Source organism: Biomphalaria glabrata, chromosome 6 (assembly GCF_947242115.1).
Source record: "Biomphalaria glabrata chromosome 6, xgBioGlab47.1, whole genome shotgun sequence".
Classification (NCBI taxonomy): Eukaryota; Metazoa; Mollusca; class Gastropoda; family Planorbidae; genus Biomphalaria; species Biomphalaria glabrata.
In genome coordinates this window covers 27,319,022-27,343,415 of record NC_074716.1, presented here as the reverse complement: position 1 = coordinate 27,343,415, position 24,394 = coordinate 27,319,022, and the positions used below count along the sequence as shown (strand labels likewise).

The 24,394-nt window shown below is 32.5% G+C and overlaps 1 protein-coding gene across 20 annotated transcripts in view; it reads right to left on the bottom strand.

Annotated features, from left to right (window-relative positions):
* LOC106071844 (MAP7 domain-containing protein 1-like) overlaps positions 1 to 24,394 on the bottom strand; it is a 69,925-nt gene that overhangs the window by 22,105 nt on the left and 23,426 nt on the right. For 4 of the 20 annotated variants that reach the window (XM_056032653.1, XM_056032662.1, XM_056032650.1 and 1 more), the window contains exons 2-11: positions 16,249 to 16,401; positions 15,460 to 15,714; positions 13,560 to 13,816; positions 12,691 to 12,979; positions 8,144 to 8,257; positions 6,413 to 6,709; positions 5,522 to 5,799; positions 4,565 to 4,618; positions 3,494 to 3,544; positions 740 to 1,161 (exon numbers count right to left, since the gene is read on the bottom strand). In XM_056032653.1, coding sequence (XP_055888628.1) covers positions 740 to 1,161; positions 3,494 to 3,544; positions 4,565 to 4,618; positions 5,522 to 5,799; positions 6,413 to 6,709; positions 8,144 to 8,257; positions 12,691 to 12,979; positions 13,560 to 13,816; positions 15,460 to 15,714; positions 16,249 to 16,401 — 2,170 coding nt within the window. Of the gene's footprint in view, positions 1 to 739; positions 1,162 to 3,493; positions 3,545 to 4,564; positions 4,619 to 5,521; positions 5,800 to 6,412; positions 6,710 to 8,143; positions 8,258 to 9,133; positions 9,146 to 12,690; positions 12,980 to 13,559; positions 13,817 to 15,459; positions 15,715 to 16,248; positions 16,402 to 19,269; positions 19,419 to 24,394 lie in introns of those variants that run through there. The other 16 variants (XM_056032663.1, XM_056032655.1, XM_056032670.1 and 13 more) reach the window with 16 other exon arrangements.

Here is a 24,394-nt window from a genome sequence, read left to right as displayed (position 1 = left end):
TTACATAAAAAAAAAACAATCAAATCCTAAAACTAATTTTGTTCAGAAAGACAACCAAACAATAAGATAATGCACAACTTAAAAGACCTGGCATTGTATTTAAGTTTACTGTTTTGTGCCTTTTCATCTTGAAGACAGCTCTAGGAAGTGACATTAAGTAAGTAGTATTGACAACTAAAGATTAGAGAGAGAATATGGGAGGAATGAGCTCAGAGTATGAGCTGTATGATAGTGAGATCAAAGAAAGGCAACAAATACCATAAAACAATGATCAATTGACATTTGATAAAAGGTTCTCTGCTTAAATTCTTGGACATTGACTCACAAGTGTACCTAACTTACCCTGCACCGAGGAAAGTAAAGATAGCTGGTCAATGTGCTGGCCACTTATTAAATAATAATAATTTCTGACCAGTGAAATTTCAACTATGTCATAGACCTTTAAGGTATAGGAAGTAGAAAGGTCATTTTAATTTTGAAGTTATCTGACACAGTCAACCACCATTAATCCAGTTTCAAGGAATAACAGTTTCATTTATTCATGGGATGTTTGAAATTGCTGCATGTAGGTCAACTCAATTGTTGAATCAGTTTGTGTCAGAAACAACTGGCTGTTAAGAAGTAGTTTTGATAATTGCTAATGATCTAAGTTTTAAAGATGATCAGAAATTTTGAGACCTGAATCTAATTAGGATAACAATGACCTAAACCTAATCCAATGATAGAGGGGACAAATTACCATAATTCATCTTGTCTTTTCCTTTCTTCTTCAGCCTCCTTTTCAGCTTTCTCTCTAGCCTGGCGTCTTTTCTCTGCTAGCCTAGCTTTATACTCTTCTGCTGTGATGTCTTGGGGCTGAGAAGGAGCAGCGCGTGGAGCCCCATCATCCGCCACAGTATGTGCCAGTCCAGGAGGGCTGCTGGCACGGGGCACAGATGGGGTGTGTGTAGGGGTAGAATTTGCAGAAGGTGGCGGGGTGATGCGGGGGGTGGAGGAGGCAGACTTGTCTTTGCGGCCTGGAGAAATGCCCCTATTTGCAGGAGCCATGGGTGCAGTGGAGCCAATAACAGGGGTGACACCACGGGAAGTATCTTTTGCTACATGAGAACTTTGCTTTGGACCACCATCTTTATGTGCAGGTTTTTCACGAATTGAAGACTTCTGATGATAATATAAATTGTAATCTTATGTAAAGTAAGTGATCCATTTCAAAGTAGACAAATAATGATATGAAATAAGGGTGATGTAAAAGAAGTAACATGAACATTAAGACAAGCTACACTATTTTTAAAATTAATCCATTTCTTATACAGCTTCTTGACTTACACTATACAAAATATATTTTAACAACCTGATTAAGTAATGAATGCTATGTTTTTGAGATAAGATATTAATATAACATTATTATATTAAGAAGATAAATTCCTACTTTAATCAAATGGCTTACACTATTTAGATTTTTATTTAATTTTTAAGAGAATTTAAATATATATATGTTAATTAGGACAGAAAAACAATATATATATATATACTTAATAATTAAAAATACAGCTTAGTTAATTGTGCATTAAAAGTATATTGTTGTCAATACTAAGCCAGAACCTTTAAGAGCTAGTTATAAGCCATGCACCTTACAGAAACTAAAGGTAAGAGCTATGACCCAATGTGTTCATATTCCAGTATACAAGAGACAAATAATTGTTTATAAAAAAAAGATTCAGAGTAATCAAGAGATGGTGAAGTTGTTATAATGAAATACAAATCTTTTTATATATCTGTGAATTTTTGTGTGTTCTACAATTAGATCTACTTAGGAATAATTTAGGTGATGCACAGAGACAAAGTCATTAAGCAAGTTTTTTTTTCTTGTTTTATGAGAAAGTGCACAACATAGTTTAAGTTGTAAAAGTAGGTCAGTTTTGGTCACTATACTTAAAAATTTATAGCAATAATAAATAAAATGATAATTTACTGTCTACTAGATATCAGGTTTTTATGACTTAAAAATTGAATTGATCTCCATGTGAATGAATAAATATACCATAAATGTAAGGCTGTATAACATCAGGTTGCAATATTTGGACTGGTTAGGGCATAAAGGAAGGACACAGGAAGAGATCATTTAGTTTGCAAGGATTGATTACATTGGCTGATAGTTGTGCTGGTTGTTATGGTAAACAAGGATCAAGTACAAGTATACTGATGTCAGAAATTACTTAGAAAAAATATTATTAAAGCAGCTAAATATTTTCATTATACTCAGTTAAAACAGACTATTATTCTCTAGATATAGAGAATGTTGAGAATTAAAATAGTAAAATGTTTCATTATAACTAGAAGCTGATGTAAAAGAAAATATGTCATTTTCAAAGCTAATTTTACCTATTAATAATTTATTTCACTAGTTTATTGAGCCAGTTAAAAAGAGTTACAGAAAATTGTTATTTTTCTGACAAAGAGAACATTAGGTCTACCAATAACAGACATTAGAACAAGTACATCTTTTAATGTGGATCCAGTCTAATCAAAGTACAGTTCAATGAACCTTTTTTTTTTTTCAAAAACCTCTACACAGCAAATGTGCACAAGATGTGTGCTAACACTAACAAACCTCTATACAGTAAGATGTGTGCTAACACTACCTAACCTCTATACAGTAAGATGTGTGCTATCACTACCTAACCTCTATACAGTAAGATGTGTGCTAACACTACCTAACCTCTATACAGTAAGATGTGTGCTTACACTATCTAACCTGAAAACCAAATAAGCTTTTTAAAACCTATATCTCAACCAATCTAAATTTCTTGATTATTGCATAGGTTAGTGGTCCATGTGCAGTGCCAATTCACCACACAACATTGGTTATTTTAAATAACTGGACATAAAATGGAATAACAACTACAGATAGCAATTATCATTTTTAAAGATATCTAATAAATAGAACTTAACAATCACAAGTCCTGTTTTTATTGGGGAAAAAAAAAAAAAGGAAAAAGTACAAATCATGACAATGCATCTTTTTCTTTTGCCTCATTTGACAGGCCACTATGTTGATACCCCAGATTTTGTACTCTTGAAAAGCTATAGATCAGAATGAAAATGCCAGGCTTAGCAGCAAAGTCAACTCTAGTAGTTTTAATATTTCCCTCAAGTCACTGATTTAGTCCTTCCCCAACACCACAGGATGTTCATTGAACTGTACATGGAACAAAAGGAAATGAAAATAATAATAATAGCCATGTGATGATCCACACTGAAAGATGTCTTCTTAGAAACTGAAAGCTGATTTACACTTGATTAACAGTAAAAGAAACACTTTCTTGAAATAGAGTGGTATATGACTGGTATAGCAGGACCAACATCTATCTAAAAGTTTCAGAGATTATATTTATCATGTCTATCTTTTTTCAATGCAAGATTGCATATTCAGAGGACAGTGTTAAGCCCTGCCATAAATATAACAAGGGTAATGTCAGAGACCATAGCAAACCTTTTTCATGGGTGAGAGATTAGGTGTTGAGTAGGCTTTCCTTGGTGAAAGCTGTTGACAGATAGTCAAACCAAATAGTGCAACACAAGCAGCTCATACAAAAACAAATACAAAAATATGTGTGGCTCAAATGCAAGATGGAACAATGTGAAAAATTCATGACACAAAAACATGTAGCCAAAATGCAGTGATGGCAACAATGAAATATAATTATAGATGCAAAATTGGAATAAATGTATCTTTTTAAGGCATTAGTTGTAAAAAAAAAAAAGAAATAGCCCTATTTCTTTTTCTAAAATTAATATTGAAATACTAGACCATTTCATTCCCACAGTGCTTTCAATAATGCCAAAATTTGTTTTCTTAAAAGTTACAATAATTTGTAGGTTAGTAAATTCTGAAAATAAAAAAAAGAGAGAGAGAGAGAGAGAGAGAGAGAAAGAGAGATAGAGAGAGCAAGTGGACTGTCTAATCAATCTTTTGCATTAAAGACTTTCGGCCAAGACAATAATAATAAAACCAAAAACAACTACTACTTCCCAACCGAAACTTCAATCCTAGTAAAGCTATATAATGATGGGAAAAAATGAATATTTGAAGACATTAAAATTCAATCTCTAGCATGCCAAACATTACTAATGACATAAAAGAAGAAAAAAAAAAGCTGATTTGAAAAGAAAGTGTTACTATAGCTAGGAAAACATTGGATACAATATCAAGTCAAGGTGGGGGATCATTGTTTCTTTGCTTTACTACAGGATTCTGATACACAAAGAGTAAAAAGCTGATAGCAAACAACTTAAGGGCATTCATTCTTACAATCAATGCCAATCATGTTGTACTTTTTATTTTGTCTACATATGTATAGGGCCTACGACATTTCCATGTCTGAGCTATTTGACAACCCTCCACCTTCGGTGGTTTTCAAACAAATAATTATCTCACAAAGGGGTTCTCCAACTCATGTCCATTTCATGCACACGCTGCATCCATTAGATAGGTAATTAGAGAACCCCTTCTAAGAGTGCCATCATGGGATAAAACAAACAAAAATGTCAAGCTATTATTAACCTCAGGTTCAATCATTCCATCCTGAGCACCATCCTCTTCACCAGCAAATTGAACCTGAAAAGTGTCCACATTTCAAATATCATCCTAGACTTCATTCTCAAACTGTTATTTGTTTTATGTTTTTAAAAAAGTAAAAAAAAAAAAAAGTAAAAAAAAAAGTTCCCATTTCAGACCTTGCGATCCATGGGGCAGATGGTGTAAAGGTAATCTGTTTCAGTGGCCCACTGATAACAAGAGTGTCATGTGGCCAGCACAACAACCTACCGCCATTACTATTCCCCAACTAATGTCAGGTGCCCATTAGAGCTGGGAGTCTCAAAGGCACCCTAAAATCCCGAAATTAAAAATCCCAGTCTTCACCAGGATACAAGCGCTTTATTACTCAGCCACCGCGCCTCCAGTTTTATATTTGCTGTGTAATTATTGTCACAAAACTGGAAAATTACAAGCTTGAATATCTTTCCTTTAAATGTTTCCACTATTATTGCACTGTAAATATTAAGTGTCCTATGGCCACATCAACTAATGCTACTTGTGAAAAACAAAACAAAACAATTGTCCTAACTTGCAAGGATACACTTGTGGAGTCTCTTCAAAAAAAAAAGAACAATTAAAATAAAATGCAAGTTGAATGACAATCAAGTCACAGTGATAATTAGCACTAAAAGCCTAATAGTCCTACTATTTCACAAGTGGAATGGCCACAACACAAACGGTGAAAAAGACATTATTATAGACCAGTTGTGACAGCTTTAATCAAACCTATGAGTCAAGATTTCAAAATAAAATTAATGAACATTCAAAATCAAGCTTTTTTTCGCTTGAGAAAAACTTATAAATAATAAATAATAATAAAAAAAATCAAAATTTTACTATTATTTAAAACAGACTTTGATCTAAGACTATCACAACTCTCTGCCCAACACTAAATGACAATCATTGATCACAAGCACTTACCCTAACTACAGTGGTCTCTTTTTTGGGAGGGAGGTCTACTTTAGATGTAGGGTCGCCATCTTTCTTGCTGTACTTGGGGGTGGCAAGTCGGTCATAGAAGGATAGCGACACCCTGGATTTTTTGTCCTTTTTATCTGCAACCTCCCCGTCCTGCTCAGTTTCCTTCTCAGCATCAGTCTTGTCCACCTTAAGGGCTGACTTCTGAGCTTTCTCTGTAAGGTTCTCTTGATCTTTGATTGCCTTTTCATCTTTTCTATTTTGTCTGGTTTTGGAACGATCTGTAGATTGGGTTCATCCATTTTGTTAGGGACAGTTCAGATTGAAGAAGCTATTTTTAAAATACTCAATTCAATATTAGTTTAAAAAATAATAATTTATGTTATTTATTTGACCAGTAGGCCTCAATGTTATAATATAAAAAGATAAAAAAGCTAGTGTTAGTTACTAAATAAGTGTATTAGATTATCTGCTATTTTAAGCTAAGTTTTAATGAGAAATATTAACAACAATACAAAAATTGAAATTAACATGTGATTTTAAGCAAATTATTTTCTTTCAATAGTCTAATAGCTTTATTTATTTTATGTAAAAGATAAACATTTATTTATTTTTTTTTTAAATTATAAGTATGGTTAAACAAAATAAAAATAAAAATTAATGAGTCCACACAGAGGTTTTTTCTTTAAGTGATTTATCAATAAAAAACGATTTATTATAGATTAATTTACTTAGCAAATTAAATAAATTTATTAAAAAATTTGATTTAAAGAACTGACAAAAAAATCATAAAAAGCTACACCACTGTATGCTACCCTCAGTCAAGTTTATGTCAAGAAACATCTAATAAAAAAATATTGAATAGGGAACCTGATGCCAGACCAAGCACTGTACCTCTCCCACTGCGATCTGTACTTTTACTGCGGGGTGTTTTCGCTGGTTCCCCTCCCACAAAACTGGGCATAGAGGAAGCCACACTTGCTGGTCGCTGTTTGCGGGTCTTGTTCTCCCTCATCCTGACTGGACTGGGCATGCTGGCTGTCATGGATGCACGAGGTTGCTGTGTGGGTGTAGTGCCCACCGCAGAAGCAGCCGCCACTCGTTGTTGGTGCTGAAATCCTGCCACAATGGCAGAAGCTGATGTGTGGGGCCCTAGAAAAGACCTTCGACTGTCATGTACAGATAGCAGACCTTTCATGTCCAACAAGCAGGTTAAAGCAATACAGTACACACCCCATGTGAAAGGTATAAGGTATGAATTGTATTGTTTTGAATTGGAGAAGGGAAATGTCATGGAGACAAAAAATGGGGTTGGGGGAAGGGGACAGAAGAAGTAAGAAATTAAAAACAAAATAAACAATTCAAAGCTTGTACAAGCTGATTCAGTCATTGTTTTGTTCTAAATGATAAGAACTACTATAATATTATAGTTATAGAATTTGTACATTTGAAGTCATGGCCCCACCACCATGGCCTAACACAAGAACACACGGATTACTTATTGATAGGAGTTAGATGAATATATTTTTGTTAGAATGTATATTAAATATATATACTGTTATTAAGAAGCTATCAAAATTAATATTATATAAATAATAGCTTTAATTAGTGACTGTAGTTACTTAGTGTACATCATCTAAAATCACTTTGTTTTTCTGTTTTGAAATGAGACATTACACAAGAACTAAGGCACAAGCATACACACATATACTAACTAGTTCAAATCCTCTAGCAGTGTTCCTCAATATTACACAATAGACTTCAATTTGTTTATTTCTGAAATATAACTCAGTGTGCTTATATTATTCTAAGTGACCAGTTTCAATCTTTGGATATCTACAAAATATTGAAAAGTGAGGTAAGATTTTTTTAGGATACTAAAAATGTTAATATTTCTGAAGTGGCATGTTTTTTTTAAAGTTTGCTAACATCAGACATTTAATTTATAACAATCATAGCAATTTTAGCCTTTTCACTGAGTGATTATTTGAATCCTTTCTTAAGGCATCTAAGATCTATTCATCTATTGTGAAACACTACAGCAATAAGACAAAGATTTAACTCTCAAGCTCACTAATTCATGCTCATGATACAGTGATGATTAGCTACAATGAGGCAGAACCAAAGCAAATGTGAACCAGAACCGAGCCAACAAACATGCATCACAATATTAAAGATATGTAGGAATAATGACATCTGTTTTGTCTATGGTTAACATTTAATTTAAATTGAAGATACTATTTCAATAATTAGATATAAATCTTTCTTTTCAAGAAAACATATGAATAAACTTGTATTTGTATTTCATTTCAAATTTGTAATTTAATTTTGTTTTTTAAATAAGTAATTACTATAAGAACAGACACTATAATAATGAGATAAAACAATGAAACTTCAATTGTGATGTAGGTAGGAAAACTAGAAGCAGGTTGAAGGTTCATTAATGGCTACACAAAACAAATTAAAAATGAATAGCACATTCAACTTCAAGACCAGAAATAGTATTACAATAAGCCATTGGTTTCATGTTAAAATTCAATGTATGCATCCATGGATGAACCTTAACCCTCTAGAAGGTATCATGAGATTAAAACACACATCAATGTCTAGGAGAGCTAAACCTACCAGGGGTTGAACCAGGCAACAAGACACTCAAAGAAGAAAACTCAGGGTTGCGTTTGTGACAGAGTGCACTCATGGAGACGGAGAGATTCTTGGGTGAACCTTCACCAAACATCCCTAGACACAGACATGTGATAGTGCACAATCAGCAAACAAAAAGAAAAAACAAAAAGAAAAAAAACCAAAGGCATGCACATGAATAAAAATGAATGAAAATAAAGACAAATAAGTGGTATACAACATAAAACTTTAATAAAGGATGCTTAGTATCAGGACACAAGTATTGTAACTCTACAAATAGGTCTATACAATTTTTTTTGGGGGGTGGTGGGGGGATTTATTATTGCACTTTGTTTCAAAATGTGTGACTCTGATATTAGGTCCATTGCTTAAAACATTTGTCAGAGCTTTGGTTAAATATATTTGCAAAATAAAAATGTGTAATTTTTAGACCAGTAAATATTCATGAGCTAATAACTTTCAATAGTTACTGACTGGTCTATCTTGTAAAAAAAGGTTTGGGGGACCATTTCAAGTTTCTAATTATTATAAAAGTGGTCTTGATTTCACTAGAGAAAACTGTTTATGAATTGGACAGACTCTGACATATATAAATTGTACTACTGAAGACTAACATGATTCGAAGAGAATTGAGCTTTTACAATCTGGACCTTTACAGACGTGCATGAATATTTTATATTGCTTTTTTTAAAGATAAAGTGTGTAAATTTTTGTTTTCAAATAATAAAACACATTCTTAAAACATATGGGCCAATTTGACAAGTGAAAAAAAAGGGAAGTAATCATACTTGTTAAATATATGATAATCAGCAAAATACTGGTGTCCAGAGAACTAAAGCATTCATTAATCAGTGCATTTAATTAAAAACATTAATTAAAATATTTTTAAAAAATGTAAAAAAAAATTAGTGCGGTCAAGAATTATGGACACAGGGAGGCTACAGTTAAGGCTCATACAAAAAATGCACTTACTGCAAGGAAGCTCTTAATGCATTGGAAATGAAAAAGGAGGGGGGAAAAAAAGAGGAAGGATAAAAAAAAAATGAGAAAGTATTTCAATGCAAGAGAGAGAAGTGGATGAACAGGATGAAATGATAAAAAACAATGACATGCGCACACTGACAAAGTTGCATTCAACTCGAGACCATCTGCCAGGGGTTACAAATAAAGCTGTGTTCATATCTCAATGTAATCAATATGCACAGTTCATCAGTCGGATGAAAAGTGAAACTATAAGGATATTTTGTGGCTTGTGGAGTTAATAAAACTAGTGATTAGTTAGTAAAACACACAACAGTTGATTAGAGACAAACACAAAACAAACAAGGTAATGGCAACATGAATACTAGCTTTACTTTTCATCTGGTTAGTAATGAAAAACCTGACTGGATTCTTCCAGACTAGTTTGACAAACCTTTGACTGGAGATGGAACATCAATTTGTTTAAAAATGTCCTTTAAAACCAAACAAAATTGTGTGTTTAGTTGTGTTAAGCAGTAGAGTTGGAGTCGAGTTCTCATTCTTTGTTCACTATAGCATTCAAAATGTTTAGTTGGTTAATGATTTTTTAAAAATGTTCTTTTAATAAGAATACAGAACACACAATAAAGTTAGTTTCTAATTTTAAAAAAAAGACCTCGACAAAGAAACAAGTTTAGGTGGTTGTTGAACTATAATAAATTCATTCTCCTTTTTAGGTCACAAAAGTAAGCAGTAATTTTATAGTAGAAAATTTGTATTTCAATTCTATAATGTGATACTGATTTAAGAGTGAAAAAACATTCTGATTGTATCAAAGTAATATCTCTTATGAACGACTTTTATGTCATGAATATAAACCAGGGGTGGGCAACATTTTTGTATCGAGGGCCGCATTAAAAAAAATTTGGCAATGGCGGGCCGCATATATATATATATATATATATTAGAAAGATAAGCTTGCTGTGTAGAATGTCTTTTAATTCATATGTACACTGTATTACGATTTTTTAAAATTGCTGTTTTCTTTTTATATCACAATATCCCCACAAATATACAGTTGTACTTAATGTGCAGTATTTTACTTTTTACACTCGTGCATATTGTTTCTTAACTGTGAAACTATCTTACTAGTTGTTACCCCTATGACTGCTGTCAAATTACAGTCAGTCAACATTGACTAGATATTATAGTTGTTTAGTTTCCACAAAAAAATGCTTGCTCACTGAATGAGACAATTTATGTTCCGGAAGTTAAATGTCGGAACGAGCAAAGCCTTCCCTTGTGGAGCATCACCAGAGAATGCTGACCATGTCCTTCAATGGTGCATACTAAATCAAGGGACCCGAACAAGACTCTCCTAAGACTATTCAGAGAACTGCCTGATCTGGAAGCCACTACACGGTTCATCTCAGATATAGGATTACTGATCTGAACCCTTCAACATGTAAAATGAGAACGAAGAAGAACTGATGTATGTGTACCCAAATAGTGTGAACAGCAGCAAAGGTTTTTTAGGTGTGGAAATGCAGCTTCTGGCGCCCATAAAGCTCTCGTGGTAGTGATGACTGGAGATTCTCTTTGCTTTGAGTTATGTCCTCTGGAGCTGAATCAGCTTCTCTTAATAAGTGTTGTACTTTTAATAATTTCACTAAAGATAGTTTCGCCTTTCAGCAAAGGAAAATGACAAAAAACTTTTTTTTTTTTGCTTGTCTTTAGAAATGGGAAAGTCTTGTTTGGAAAGATTTAACATGCATTTGCATTTCATATGTAAACAATCAATTGCAATAGCAATTTTAGAAAAACCTGATATTTTGTCTTCCACTCTTCATTAGAAATATTGGTAACAAAGTCAAAGTCCTTCAAGTAACATAACAATTTCATCCTTGTAATCACAACAAATTTCCGTAAGGATCTATAAAGCAGTCTTAGTCTTAGTCTTGAGATATTATATTCTTCTCCTTTGCCTTATCCATGCTAAGCTAGCGGATACATTGGATTATTTATTCATAAATCAGAACTACCCGTGGTTAACTCCCCTAGCTCTAGTAAATTTAATTAATATAGTATATTTATAATTTAATAATATAAATTATATGCAGCTTTGTGCAAACTTTCCTGTTTCAAGTTTATGGTTCTCAGTCAAAAATCGAGCTCCATCAGTTGTTACACTTGCCATCTTGTTCAAAGCCTACCAAACACTCAGAAATTGTGTCTTGAATTGAGTGTATTGATGTATAGTCAATAAGCATAATCTTCGATTACTTAAAACTTTTTATAACGAGACAGTTTCAATAATTTATATAGATATTTTTTTTAAAAGATTTGCATTTTTATATCTATATAATGTGGGCACACCTGATTTCTGTAGGTGTCGGCGGGCCGCATGTGGCCAGCGGGCCGTGATTTGCCCACCCCTGATATAAACCCATGTTAAAAATGCCAATTTCGAGTACATATTGCTCAGTGAAAGTGATGGAATATCAATACAAGAAATGTGGAATGGGAGAACAGGGAATATGATTTTATAAAAGATAGCTAATGATTTGAATAGAAATTATTTCCGTAGCGTGATACTAAGTCTCAAAATATCAACAACAAAGTGATAAAACTTAATTTAGTGCATAGAAATAAACTAGATGATTCAGAACCTTTGGTATAAACTGCATGCTTTACATAAGTCCAATTTAAAAACATGTTTCAGCTAGAATGTGTAATGTTTGGGTCGTATGTTCTTTTTTTGACAATGGTGGTGGGCATTTTAAGTTACTTTTACATTTTGTCAAAATATTTCAGCAATGTCATCTCTTTAGAAGTTTAATAAAAATATTTATAAGGGCCATTTCTCTTCCCCTAAATTTGAAGCATGCAAAATGTCTATTAACAAATTAACATCAAAGATCTTACTGAAATTAGAAAATAAAATAAACAACTTAACAGACATTATTTAGAGAAAAAATAATTATCCTACGTAAAAATGAATAATTAAGCTGCATCAGTTGCCCAGACATTTTAAAAAACATAATTAGCGATAAAATTTGGAATCTTTTAAATTCATTAAAAAAAGATGATAGATGGTTTTTGAAACTTATTTTTGTAAAGGAAAGGGGAAAAAATGGTACCAACTGATGTAAAGACCTGGCTCACATCTCTTAACCACCAAAGTAAGGTCATTACATAATAGTCAAGTTCACCATACTTACAGATCAGGGCACTTGACTGAACATGAATGACTAAACTTTGTTGTGACAGTGAAAGATGAACCAAGTTACCAGGTAGGACACTAGATGCCAAGGTAGAACACATTATCAGTTAAAACAAACTTTCTACACAATGGGTAACTTAAAGAAGAGCTGGAAAAAAAAACATTAAAAAAAAAAGGGTTTCAAAGTCGATCTATTTTATTTTGAATAGTAAAAACAAAAAGTAATCAACAAAAATAAAAGGAAAACTTGGCACCAATGTATCACCCCCCAAAACTGTAGTTTTGGGTCTAATTGAATGTTATATAGTTAAGATAAAGGGTTAGTAGTGCTTGATTAGCCACATACCGATCCTATTATAATCTACACAACAGTGTCTGCGCACCGCACTGCACGCTGAAAGAGCACGCCTCTGCGGTCGCATGGAATCCATATCGGACCCATTTGGGGAGCGCCTTTGAAGGGCACTGTGAGAGGAAGAGCGCCTAGGTCGCTCGAAGGGCTGGCAGATGTCACGAGGTGTGGCGCTACCGAAACCAAATATGTGACCCCTCCCACCTTTACGGCCACCAGCTTTCCAAGCTTCATAGCGTGCAACACGTTCCTCAGCTTTTTGCAAGATAGATTCACGACGAGCCTAAAATATAAAAAAAATTAGGATTATAATGAATGCCACCTAAACATTAATATATTAGTGTCAGTGCTAGGGAAACTCATCATTTATTTAATAAGGTTACAAAGAAGAAAAATTTTTTTACAAAAAAAAATTTATTACCAAATTAAGCCCAATTGAAAAGTACTTAACTTTGCCAGAACTTAAATTATTTCAGAGGAGCAAAAAGATTCATAGGGTTTTCAGAAAGTAAAATAAAAGCCTATATCTGTGTGATTTATTTTAGTTAGGAAAGAAAAAAGTGTTTTAAAAGTACAATATACTTTTCAAGCCTCTGAAGTCAAGGCAGGTGATGCTAAGTCACCCGTGAAGCCCAAGGTAAAAGCATCTTTTCTGATAGCTATCCCCAACAAAGTGTAAGGCACCAGCATTTTTCTGGGTGAAACCAAGGGACATTGTAAATTGTCAAATGCCTTCTAAATCTTTTTGAAATTCAAAACTTAACACAAGCCCACTAGGTGGACACAGAAAAACAAAGCACACTTTGTCCATTTCATGATTGCAGTCTTGACAAGAAAACCATTCGTTGTAATTCAATACTTACTCTCTCAATATCCTCCTTCATTTTTCTACGCTCCTCTACAGCAGCTCTTCTCTCTGAGTCCCTTTTCCTTAGGTCCTCAATTTTACGCCTTCTCATTTCCAGTTGTTTTTCTCTATTCTCCTGAGCGATTCTCTGTTGCTCTCTCAGCTCTTCTAGTTTCTTCTTCCTTTCCTCTAGCAATCTCTCTCTAGCTTGTCTTACTCTTTCTTCTTTCTCTCTTTCTTTAGCTATCTTTACTGGATCAGCAAGCATCCCTGCTGTAGATATCAACAGAAAAGAAAATGAAATTTTCTATAAATTAACATTTTTATTAAAAACAAACAGCAACAAAAAGATTTTTCAAAAATTGAGCTGAATTTCAAAGATTTTCTCTAAAATATCATTTAAATTTAAGATCAAATTTCTTTTAGTTAATTAATATCACAGTCCTCTATATTAGAGATACTGCATTAATAACTTTTATACTATAAACTACTCAAAACCTTCAAAATAAATCAGCTCAATACTGCAAGCTGCCAACCAAATTACCAAAGCAATAAAAAAAAAAGTCGGGCTTGTTTTAAGGTCAATGATTCATTGTTCCATAGAAAACAAAAACATTAATGTTCAGTAAACAGAGAAACTACATGTTAGTATTTAATGAATGTTAAGACTCCACCTCGTAGTTACTAAAAATTCAAGAAAAAATGATTTGGATAAGTGACAAAATTTACTGCCAATATTTCAAATCTACAAGCTTTTTTATAATGACTTACAATGGGTAAGCCATGCTATAATTTAAGAAGACAATACAGATCCTTGTTGAAAACTGAAAACCTAAATCTTTTAAAAAAAATTAAAATTACAAAAATATTATAAGTAAACTATAATCTTTAACTAATATCAGACAAGAATTATCCTCAATAATTTGTTGAAGAAAAATTTGAGCCTATGTCCAGGTCTTCATTAATCATTGTGGAGCTAAGGATAATCATAAAACTTCCAATTTCATATTGTCCTGAAAAGGTTTATATGTAGTTTCTCCAATATGCATACTTCATTTTATAAGGAAAGAATAAACTTTTGGAGGACTGTAAATAACTTTTGTTTTGTGCCTACTTAGAGCAAAATGAAGAAAAGTACAAAAAATATATTTCATAGCTATGTATAACATGGACTGAACTTTTTGACCTTGTTTTTCAAATTATTCAAACGAACCAGCATACAAATTGTAGACAGTTTTAAAATGACAAAGATGATGGTGAAATCAAATTGGTAATAGAGTTTGACTTTTTCAACTAGTTTGACTTTTTCAACTCTGTCACAGACAGACATGGAAAATACCATAGCAGTCTTCCCCTATGCTACTAAAGATGACATTTCAAATCTATTAATATATATGTATTATCTCAGCAATAGAAGAAACCAGAAGTGCTTTACAATTTATTTTCTAAGCAGAGAAACTGAAGTGGGTTTTAAAGTTTGGATAGAATGGATAGCTTCAAGATGAAAAAAAAAATAAAAAAAGGAATGCAAACAACAGAATTCTAATGTTTACCTGCTCATTAATTATGATAAAAAAAATGTTTAAAAATAATCTATCACTAAAAAAAAATGTTTAAAACAAATAAAGCAGCTGTTAGCAAAGGGTGTTGCATATTTGGTGCTCAAATTTAACCAATAATTTCTGTCATAGTTTTAAAAAATTAAAAGAAAAACATTTTTAAGGTTTTATTGTAGAAAAAAAAAAGTTTTGAAGTAAAAAAAATATTAGTGACAAGAACTATTTTGAAAAAAAAAAAAAAGAAATATGAATGGACTTAACGACAGGTGATGCTTCTTGGGTTAAAGAGTTACAAAAGTCCAGGCACCATGCAGCAGGCGGTGAGCGAAGAGAAAGTTTTGAATGTAACCCCCCTACCTCTGGCCTTGAAGGCAACTTTATACCCTGTCTCACCATCAGTGGTCTCACCCTTAGCACTGCCCCCACTGGCACTGCCATCCCATGACATCTTCATGTCCACTGTACTCAGGTCGTGTCCGTGGGACTGTGGCGTGGAGGGCGCTGAGGATCTTTTAGGCACTGACTTCCTGGGTGTTGACTCGGCACTGCTGTCAAAGGAGATGACGCTGCTCTTGTGACCTTCACCTCCCCCATCATAGAGTAGAGCATCTTCTAAAGAGATATGAGAGAATAAAACAAAAAGTGGCACAAAAAAATAAATAAAAAAATAAATATAGGCTGTCAATAAATTAATCATTAAGCACTTTCAATTTTAAATACAAATTACACTTGATTTGAAAGATTGTCGTGGCTTGGGTGTTTCAGTGGGGATAAGCTTTGATTGTCTATATAGTACTCTTTAATGGCATGCATCAACCTTACACACATTTATATATTTAAAGGATTACGACTAACTATACAAGTGTGGTGGCAGTATATTCACGGTTAGTTTGAAAGGGAATAAAATATGTACAAGAAAAATAATTTGATATAAATGATAAATCTATTGACTAAATTTATTATGAAGTCAAAGTGAACCAAATATTAGATTCTGATAATGTTTGTGAGAGTACACTAAGATGATTTATTTAATTTTCACTGCTAGTGAATTGATGATAGTCAACGTGTTCTTCATTCCTTTGTAATGAAAGGATTCTTTTTTTTTTAGCAGTACACCTTGAGAGTAAGTCTAAAGAGTTATCTAACCTTTCTGGTGACTAGGTGATGTGTGGGTGGATGTTGGGGCGCCATCACCATCTCCATCCATCTTGACTCGCTTGGGAAAGGAGGCAGCTAATGGTATATCACCAGATACCCCAGTTTGTTTGGAGGACTGTCTTGATGGGTTGGCTTCATGGTCTAGAAGAAAAACAAAAAAAATGTAAATGTTAATACAAAAGTTATCAATAATTTTTTTTTTCTCTGGCAAATGTGTAAGTTTATCCATCCAGAAAGTTGTTATATATAATACTATACAAGACCAAATAAAATAAAGTTTTCAATCCTAAACATTGTAAACATAAACATTTACAAGTGAAAAAGAAAGACAGTCAAACTATCCACAGAGCTTAAAAAAAAACATGCCTCTACTAGTAAAAAGATCTTTGAGAAGACCTCCTAAAAGAAAAAGCTCAAAGAATTAAGTTCAAATCTGCAGAACTGACAAAAAATAAAATAAATAAAACACAAAAGTCAGCTATAAAAATGTTAAGTTCCCCTTTCATATGATGTAGGGTCATCTGTTTCTGTGGCCCATGATTAACGACGGTGCCATAAGGCCAACACAGCGATCAACAGCCTTTACTTTTCCCAACTAACAACATTAAAGACAGCTATAGATAGACGTCTAGATAATAAAAAAAAAAACAAGCAACCAGCAAAACTCACCAACTAGTATTGACAAACTTCAAAATCAAATCTTATATTTAATCATTTGGTGATATGAGCCATCATTTATAGCAGCTTGTGAAATAAGCTTTTGAGACAAAATATGGAAATACTAGATAAAAATGGTTTTAGGATAACCTTCCAAATAAATAAAGAAGCTACAAAGCAATGACTGGCTAACTTAAACACTATTTTTTCTGTATCTGTTTCTCTTTCTACTTGTTTAACATTTTTATATACATTGATGTGTGAAAGAGTTGTTACATTTACAATCAAGAACTTTAATAACCCCATTTCTGGTTTCCAGCTTAGCTGAGCTTACATGTCCATTTAAAATGAGTCATATACATTTTTAAACATTAAATTGGGTCTGTTTGTTAAGCATCACCTAATGAAATAATAAACCAATTTGATTTGACTACAGTAAAAATTTTGACAGCACTAATTACATTATGGATAAGAGATTTTTAGCACAAATAATTAATGCTTAACATCAAGTCAAATGATTCATTCCATTTTTAACAGCCAGCTTCAGGAAAAAACCGCTATTGATTTAATACTTTTTTGTCTGTGTTGTGTTTATAGCTAGAATACTAACAACACTATTGAAAATTCAATGACAGTATTGCTTTTATTTGGCTTGACATTGGTGCAACAGTTTCTATCAGTTCTACTGCTGATTTCAACAATAAAATAGTAAAATAGGATTTAAAAATAGAAAACAACATTGAACTAAAACCAAAAAAAAAAAAAAAAAAAAAGAAGTTTATGCTTGAACTTTTTCTTAACAACTAGATATTATAATTATTTTACTTTTAAAATCAATTATTTAGATATCATGCAAATACATTTTAACCATTTTTAAATCAAGTCAAGTTATGAACTTTCCCTTTTATATTGCAAACCATATCACGATATTTCCCAAATGGTGTTCTGCCAGACCTGATTAAGTGTTCCACAAACTAATGGAACAATATACTAGTAGGCCACCTCGTGAATTAAGCACTTTAAAACAAAATAAGCAAAGTGTTCTGCTAAATACTCAGAATGTACAAAGTTCTGTTAAGGAACACGTTTAGGACTCACTGGCCTATCATATCAGATTTCACTATCATATTAAACATATCCTGATAGGAGAGCAACAAATAAATGGCTTTTGAAAGTGTACACTTTTGTTTTTTTAAATTAAATTTACATACTGTATACAAATATTTATAAAAAAGTGTTTTTTTAAAGATGAAAGGCAGTTTATGTGATTCAATAGCAGTATTTAATCTAAATTATCTGCAGCTCCAACCCCCCCCCCCCCCAAAAAAAAACAAACCCGGTAGTCAAAGTACATATACGAACAAATGTGGCTCAACATACCCTGCTATCTATAAACACTAGATTTGTTAGCCAGCTGTCTAAGAGGATGTAATAAGATCAGACATCTTACTTAGGTAAGAATTACCTAAATAAAAAAAAGTTAGGGACCAAGAGATTTATCAATCAGCCACCATGATTCTACCTCAAATGCATTAATTTTCATTCTGGTTTACTAGCTTTCACATTAAAAAATGAATGTCATGTATCAGAGAAGTTAAAACTTCCTGTAATGAATCTATAGTTGGATGTGTAGAAGTTGGGACTAATCGGGATATCCTTAGTGATGTGAAGGTACATTAAAAGACTTAGAACAGAAATAGCTTAGAGATAGAATAATGGTAAGAGACTCACTTCATTGCTTCGAACAAGACTTATTTTTAGGTCTAGCAACGTTGGACTGTGCCCTTCTTTTGGAATAAATAGTTGTGTTTTTTAACAAGGCAGTTTTATTTGAATCTGGTTGTTCTTGTTTGTTACATTGTCATCTAGCTAATATTTATACCAAGGACTCCAACTCCACCAACAGTAACAGCCAGCAATATGTAACACTACATAAGTGCTGAACTATATCATTGTATATCTAATACAAAGAAAAAGATGTCTGAATAAGGACCAAGATGTACTGACAAGACTGACATAACTTCCTGACACATGACATTGGAATAAGTGAAATGTACAGATGTTGGTGGGTCAAACTTGTAAGAATGTCAGGTAACAGTATCAGGCACAAAAGCACAACTAGGTCTTTATTTCAGTATTCTGTATACAAGCTATTTGTTGGAATAAAAGATGTTTCAACAGAATAGTATGTCAAACTAGGTCAAAGAAATCATACACAAACAACAACAAAACAAAACAAAAACAAGTTCAGTTTACAAACCATGATAAAATCATGTTTACTCCCTAAAGAGATGCCTTAATTGCATTAAACTATAGAATATTAGTGACATTAACAGAATGGTGGTTACTCACAGACCAAATGCATCCTGTGTCTACCACAGAACATTGTATTGTCCTACAAGGTCCAACATATCAAGAGTACTAACTAGGATATAATCCATAGTGAAAGATACTAGTATGGCCTATCTTGGCTACATTATCCCTGTCAGGTGTAATCATTTTATCTATGATAAAAGCAAAACAAGGTGGGTGTTGTATGGTCACTGACTTTCACAATACACTTATCACCTTCATCACATTTAGACCCAACAGAGGGAAATAATGTGGGATATATATATATATATATATATTTATATATATACACACACACATATATACTAGCCTGACATTACCCGCGGCCTGCGGGTCTAAGTTTGTGTTTACTAATAAAGAGGATTGGATTTAGATGTATGTTAAACTTAACTAATGATCCTTTCAAGTTTTTTTTCTCTTTCGCTATGAAAATAAAATTAGTTTTGCGAAAAATGGGTTTACCTGAAGCCGATACATTCATATCTATTAAAAACGAAAAGAGCGATAGCTTTGTTAAATGAATGAAATTATAAAGTGAACAATTAAACGAAATAATTTTTAGTACGCAATTCATGAATGAATATAGATCTAGGTCGCTATCTCAACTCGGCTTCGCAGCTTTCGTAAACGAATGCAGTCTATTAAAAATGCTTTAGAAAACCAAATTTGAATGTTTATTTGATCAAAATATGAAATGAATGGACTATAATTAGTAATGTTCATGTGTTAAAGTATAAAACTATCTGTGCGAAGAGAAGTTTTATCATCTTAGAGTTGAATTAGAGTTTTAGATCTAGGGATGGGATTATAAAGTAAACAAACGAATTAATTTTTAGTAAGCGATTCATTACAGTATTGTCTAATGAAAGAATGTTCGTCAGGAAATCTGTAGAGTCACAGATATAACGAACTAATTAATGCAAAAAATGCTTTTGAAACACAAAATTGAAGGTTAATTTTATTATATAATAAAATCAATGGATCCTCTTTTGTATTTTCATGTGTCAAAGTAAAAAACTAACTGCGCAAAGTGTATTTCTTAAAATTAGATCTAGGTCTACATCCTTTCGATATTTTCTAATGTCAACATTGTAGACATGGCCTAGATCCATAAAATACTATAGCTGTAATAGAGTCGGACAACTTTATTTTTTTTTGAGGGTCTTAAGTTTGTTTTAGGGCTACAATACATACACTAAGGTCTAAGTTGGTACCCAAGGAACATTCCTGCCAAGTTTTATCAAGATTGGTCAAGCAGTTTTGATGTCTATAAGTCACATAAATACACCTCACATTCTACTTTATAGTATACTAGACATATGTTACCAGCGGGTCTTTGTTTGCGCATTACTGTCGATATAGTCACTGAGAGTGTTTTGTAAACAATTAAACGAAATAATAATGTACTAAGTAAAGCGAATGTGTTAATGTAAAAATAGTGTGTCAACATTGTTAACCATGGCCTAGATCCATAAAATACTATAGCTGTAATAGAGTCGGACAACTTTTTTTTTTTTTTGAGGGTCTTAAGTTTGTTTTAGGGCTACAATACATACACTACGGTCTAAGTTAGTACCCAAGGAACATTCCTGCCTAGTTTTATCAAGATTGGTCAAGCGGTTTTGATGTCTATAAGTAACATACATACATACATACACCTCACATTCTACTTTATAATATAGACATATATATATATACTAGCCTGACATTACGCGGCCTGCGGATCTAAGTTTGTGTTTACTAATCTAGTGGATTGGATTTAGATGTATGTTAAACGTAGCTAATGATCCTTTTAAGTTTTTTCTCTTTCGCTACGAAAATAAAATTATTTTTGCGAAAATGGGGTTTACCTGAAGCCGATACATACATATCTATTAAAAACGAAAAGAGTGATAGCTTTGTTAAATGAATGTGAATGAATGTTAAATTAAAGTGAACAATTAAATGAAATATTTTTTAGTACGCGATTCATGAATGAATATAGATCTAGGCCTATCTCAACTCGGCTTCGCAGCTTTCGTAAACGAATGTAGTCTCTTAAAAATGCTTTAGAAAACCAAATTTGAATGTTTATTAGATCAAAATATGAAATGAATGGACTATAATCAGTATGTTCATGTGTTAAAGTATAAAACTATCAGTGCAAAGAGAAGTTTTATCATCTTAGATTTGAATTAGAGTTTTAGATCTAGGGATGGGATTATAAAGTAAACAATTAAACGAATTAATTTTCAGTATGCGATTCATTGCGGTATTGTCTAATGAAAGAATGTTCGTCAGGAAATCTGTAGTCACAGATATAAGGAACTAATTTATGTAAAAATATGGTTTTGAAACACAAATTTGAAGGTTAATTTTATTTTACAATGAAATCAATGGACTTCTTTTGTATTTTCATGTGTTAAAGTAAAAAACTATCTGCGCAAAGTGTATTTCTTAAAATTAGATCTAGATCTAAATCCTTTCGATCTTTTCTCATGTCAACATATAAATATATATATATATATATATATATATATATATATATAGAGAGAGAGAGAGAGAGAGAGAGAGAGAGAAGAAAAGCAGGGGCAGACTGGGTATCAAAATCGGCGAATTGTGTATGATTATACCATGAACAATTATTTAAAATATAAATCTCATTTCATTATATATCGATTATATGTCACAGCGCTATATATAAAACCAGATAATTATTATAAGAATTTCTGTCATTAAGGACTTTATACAAAGCATAAGTTTGGCATTAATTATAATAGCACAAAAGATATCATTTACATTGGGTCTAGATTTGTTTTTTTAAAAACATGCAATAATATTTTTTTTTGTGTAAACTTCAGCTAAGTGTAGTATTTTTAGATCTATGTTATTAAAAATAAACAAAAAGAGAGCTTATATTGTTTCTTTACAAATCGTAAAAAGAATATATCCATATTGAGCTGTGAATAAGTTGTGTGGTTTGCAATTTCACGGGTGTGTGTGTTAACTTCTATTAAGTATTGTTAAAGAGCTAATTGTCGCCCCTGCTGTGTTACATCAATGTTTTCTTACTTAACTTCTCTCATGCCTCATTTTCTGCAACATTGTCAAAGGAACCATCAAAAGACGGGGGAGGGAAGGAGCAAAAACAAGTGGGAGTGCCATCAAACGTACATGCCGACCAGTAAAATGATTAGGCCAAACACATGACTTGAAGACATCAAAATATGTTGAAGTATATGCCGCTTGTACATAGCATAAAGCAGGGGTGGGCAACCTTTTTGTACCGAGGGCCGCATTTGAAAAAAAAAAGGAATGGCGGGCAGCATATGTATATACAACTTAGAGAGATAATCAAGCTAACTGTGTACAATACTGTAGAATCATTTAATTCATATTTACATTTAATTATATTCACGTTAAGCAATTACATTAAGAGTTAGCAATTTTTGAAATCAATTTAAAGATATTTTTTTTTCAAATTGCTGTTCTAATTTTACATTAAAATATCCTGACAAATATACAGTTGCACTTAATGTGCAGTATTTTTTTTTACACTCGTGCATAATGTTCCTGAACTGTGGAACTAGCTTACTAGTTTTTATCCTTGTAAATGCTGTCAAATTACAGTCAGTCAAAATCGACCAGTAATAATACTTGTTTAGTTTCTACAAAAGAAAATGCTTGTTCACTGAATGAGACAATATATGTTCCGAAAGTTAAATGTTGGGACGAAAGAAACTTGCCCATCACCAGAGAATGCTGACCATGTCCTTCAATGGTGCATTCTAAATCAAAAGACCCGAAAAAGACTGGCCCAAAAACCCTCCTATAGAACCAAAACTATTCAGAAATAGAATTACTGATCTGAACTCTCCAACATGTAAAATGAGAACGAAGAAGAAGAAGAAGAATAGGTGTATGTGTACATAAATAGTGTGAACAGCAGCAAATTTTTTAAAGTTTGGAAATACAGCTTCTGGCACCCATAAGACTCCCTTGGAAGTACTGACTGGAACTTCTCTTTCCTTGGAGATATGTGAATCAGCTTCTGCGCTAAATGGTGAGCTGATGGTATTGAAAACTGGTTCTTGACGTCTTAAAATTTGCTTTTATAAATTGAACAATTAAGAAATCTAAATAAGTGTTGTACTTTTAATCATTTCACTAGAAATAGTTTCACCTTTTAGCAAAGAAAAATGACAAAACCTGTTTTCTTTTGCTTGCTTGTAGAAATGGGAAAGCTTTGTTTGAAAGGATTTAACATGCATTTACTTTTCATATGCAAAAAAAAAAAAAAAACAACATCGCAATAGCAATCATAAAACACATGAAATCTGTCTTCCACTCTTCATTGTAAATATTGGAAACAAAGTCACAGTCAATGTCCTTCAAGTAACATAACAATTTCTTCCTTGAGATTTTATATTGTTCTCTTGTGCCTTGCCCATGCTAAGATAGCGGATACATTGGATTATTTTGTTAATAAATAGGAAATACCTGTGGTTAACATCCCTAGCTCTATTAAGGTTGATTACTTCGTCATTTGGATCAATAATATATTGAAATTTTATGCAGCTTTGTGCAAACTTTCCTGTTTAACGTTTAAGATTGGGATATATTTTTTTAATATATAAAAACAAAAAACAAACAATTTTTGTCTATCAAAGATCAAGCTCCATCAGTTGTTTCTTGTTTCAAGCATACCCAACATTCAACACAGTTCTTCATAGCATTGCATAAATACTGATCTGAGATTGTCTTGAGTTGAGGGAATTAAAGTATAACCAATAAGCATAATCTACGTTTACTTGAAATTTTTTATAATGAGACAGTTTCAATAATTTATATAGATATGTTATTTTTAATATATTTGCTTTTTAATCTGTATATACTATGGGCACATCTGATTTCTGTAGGTGTCGGCGGGCCGCATAAAACACTCCGCCGGGCCGCATGTGGCCCGCGGGCCGTAATTTGCCCACCCCTGGCATAAAGTATGGTCTAACGTTTTGCAAAAGTGTATATTGTAATTTTTTTATATTCTTATTGAATTTCAAACAAAATTAATTGTAAATAAAAAAATTAATTAAATTAAATAAATCGTGTTCAGACATCTGTGTGTGTCTTGCAGCTGTCACTTTTT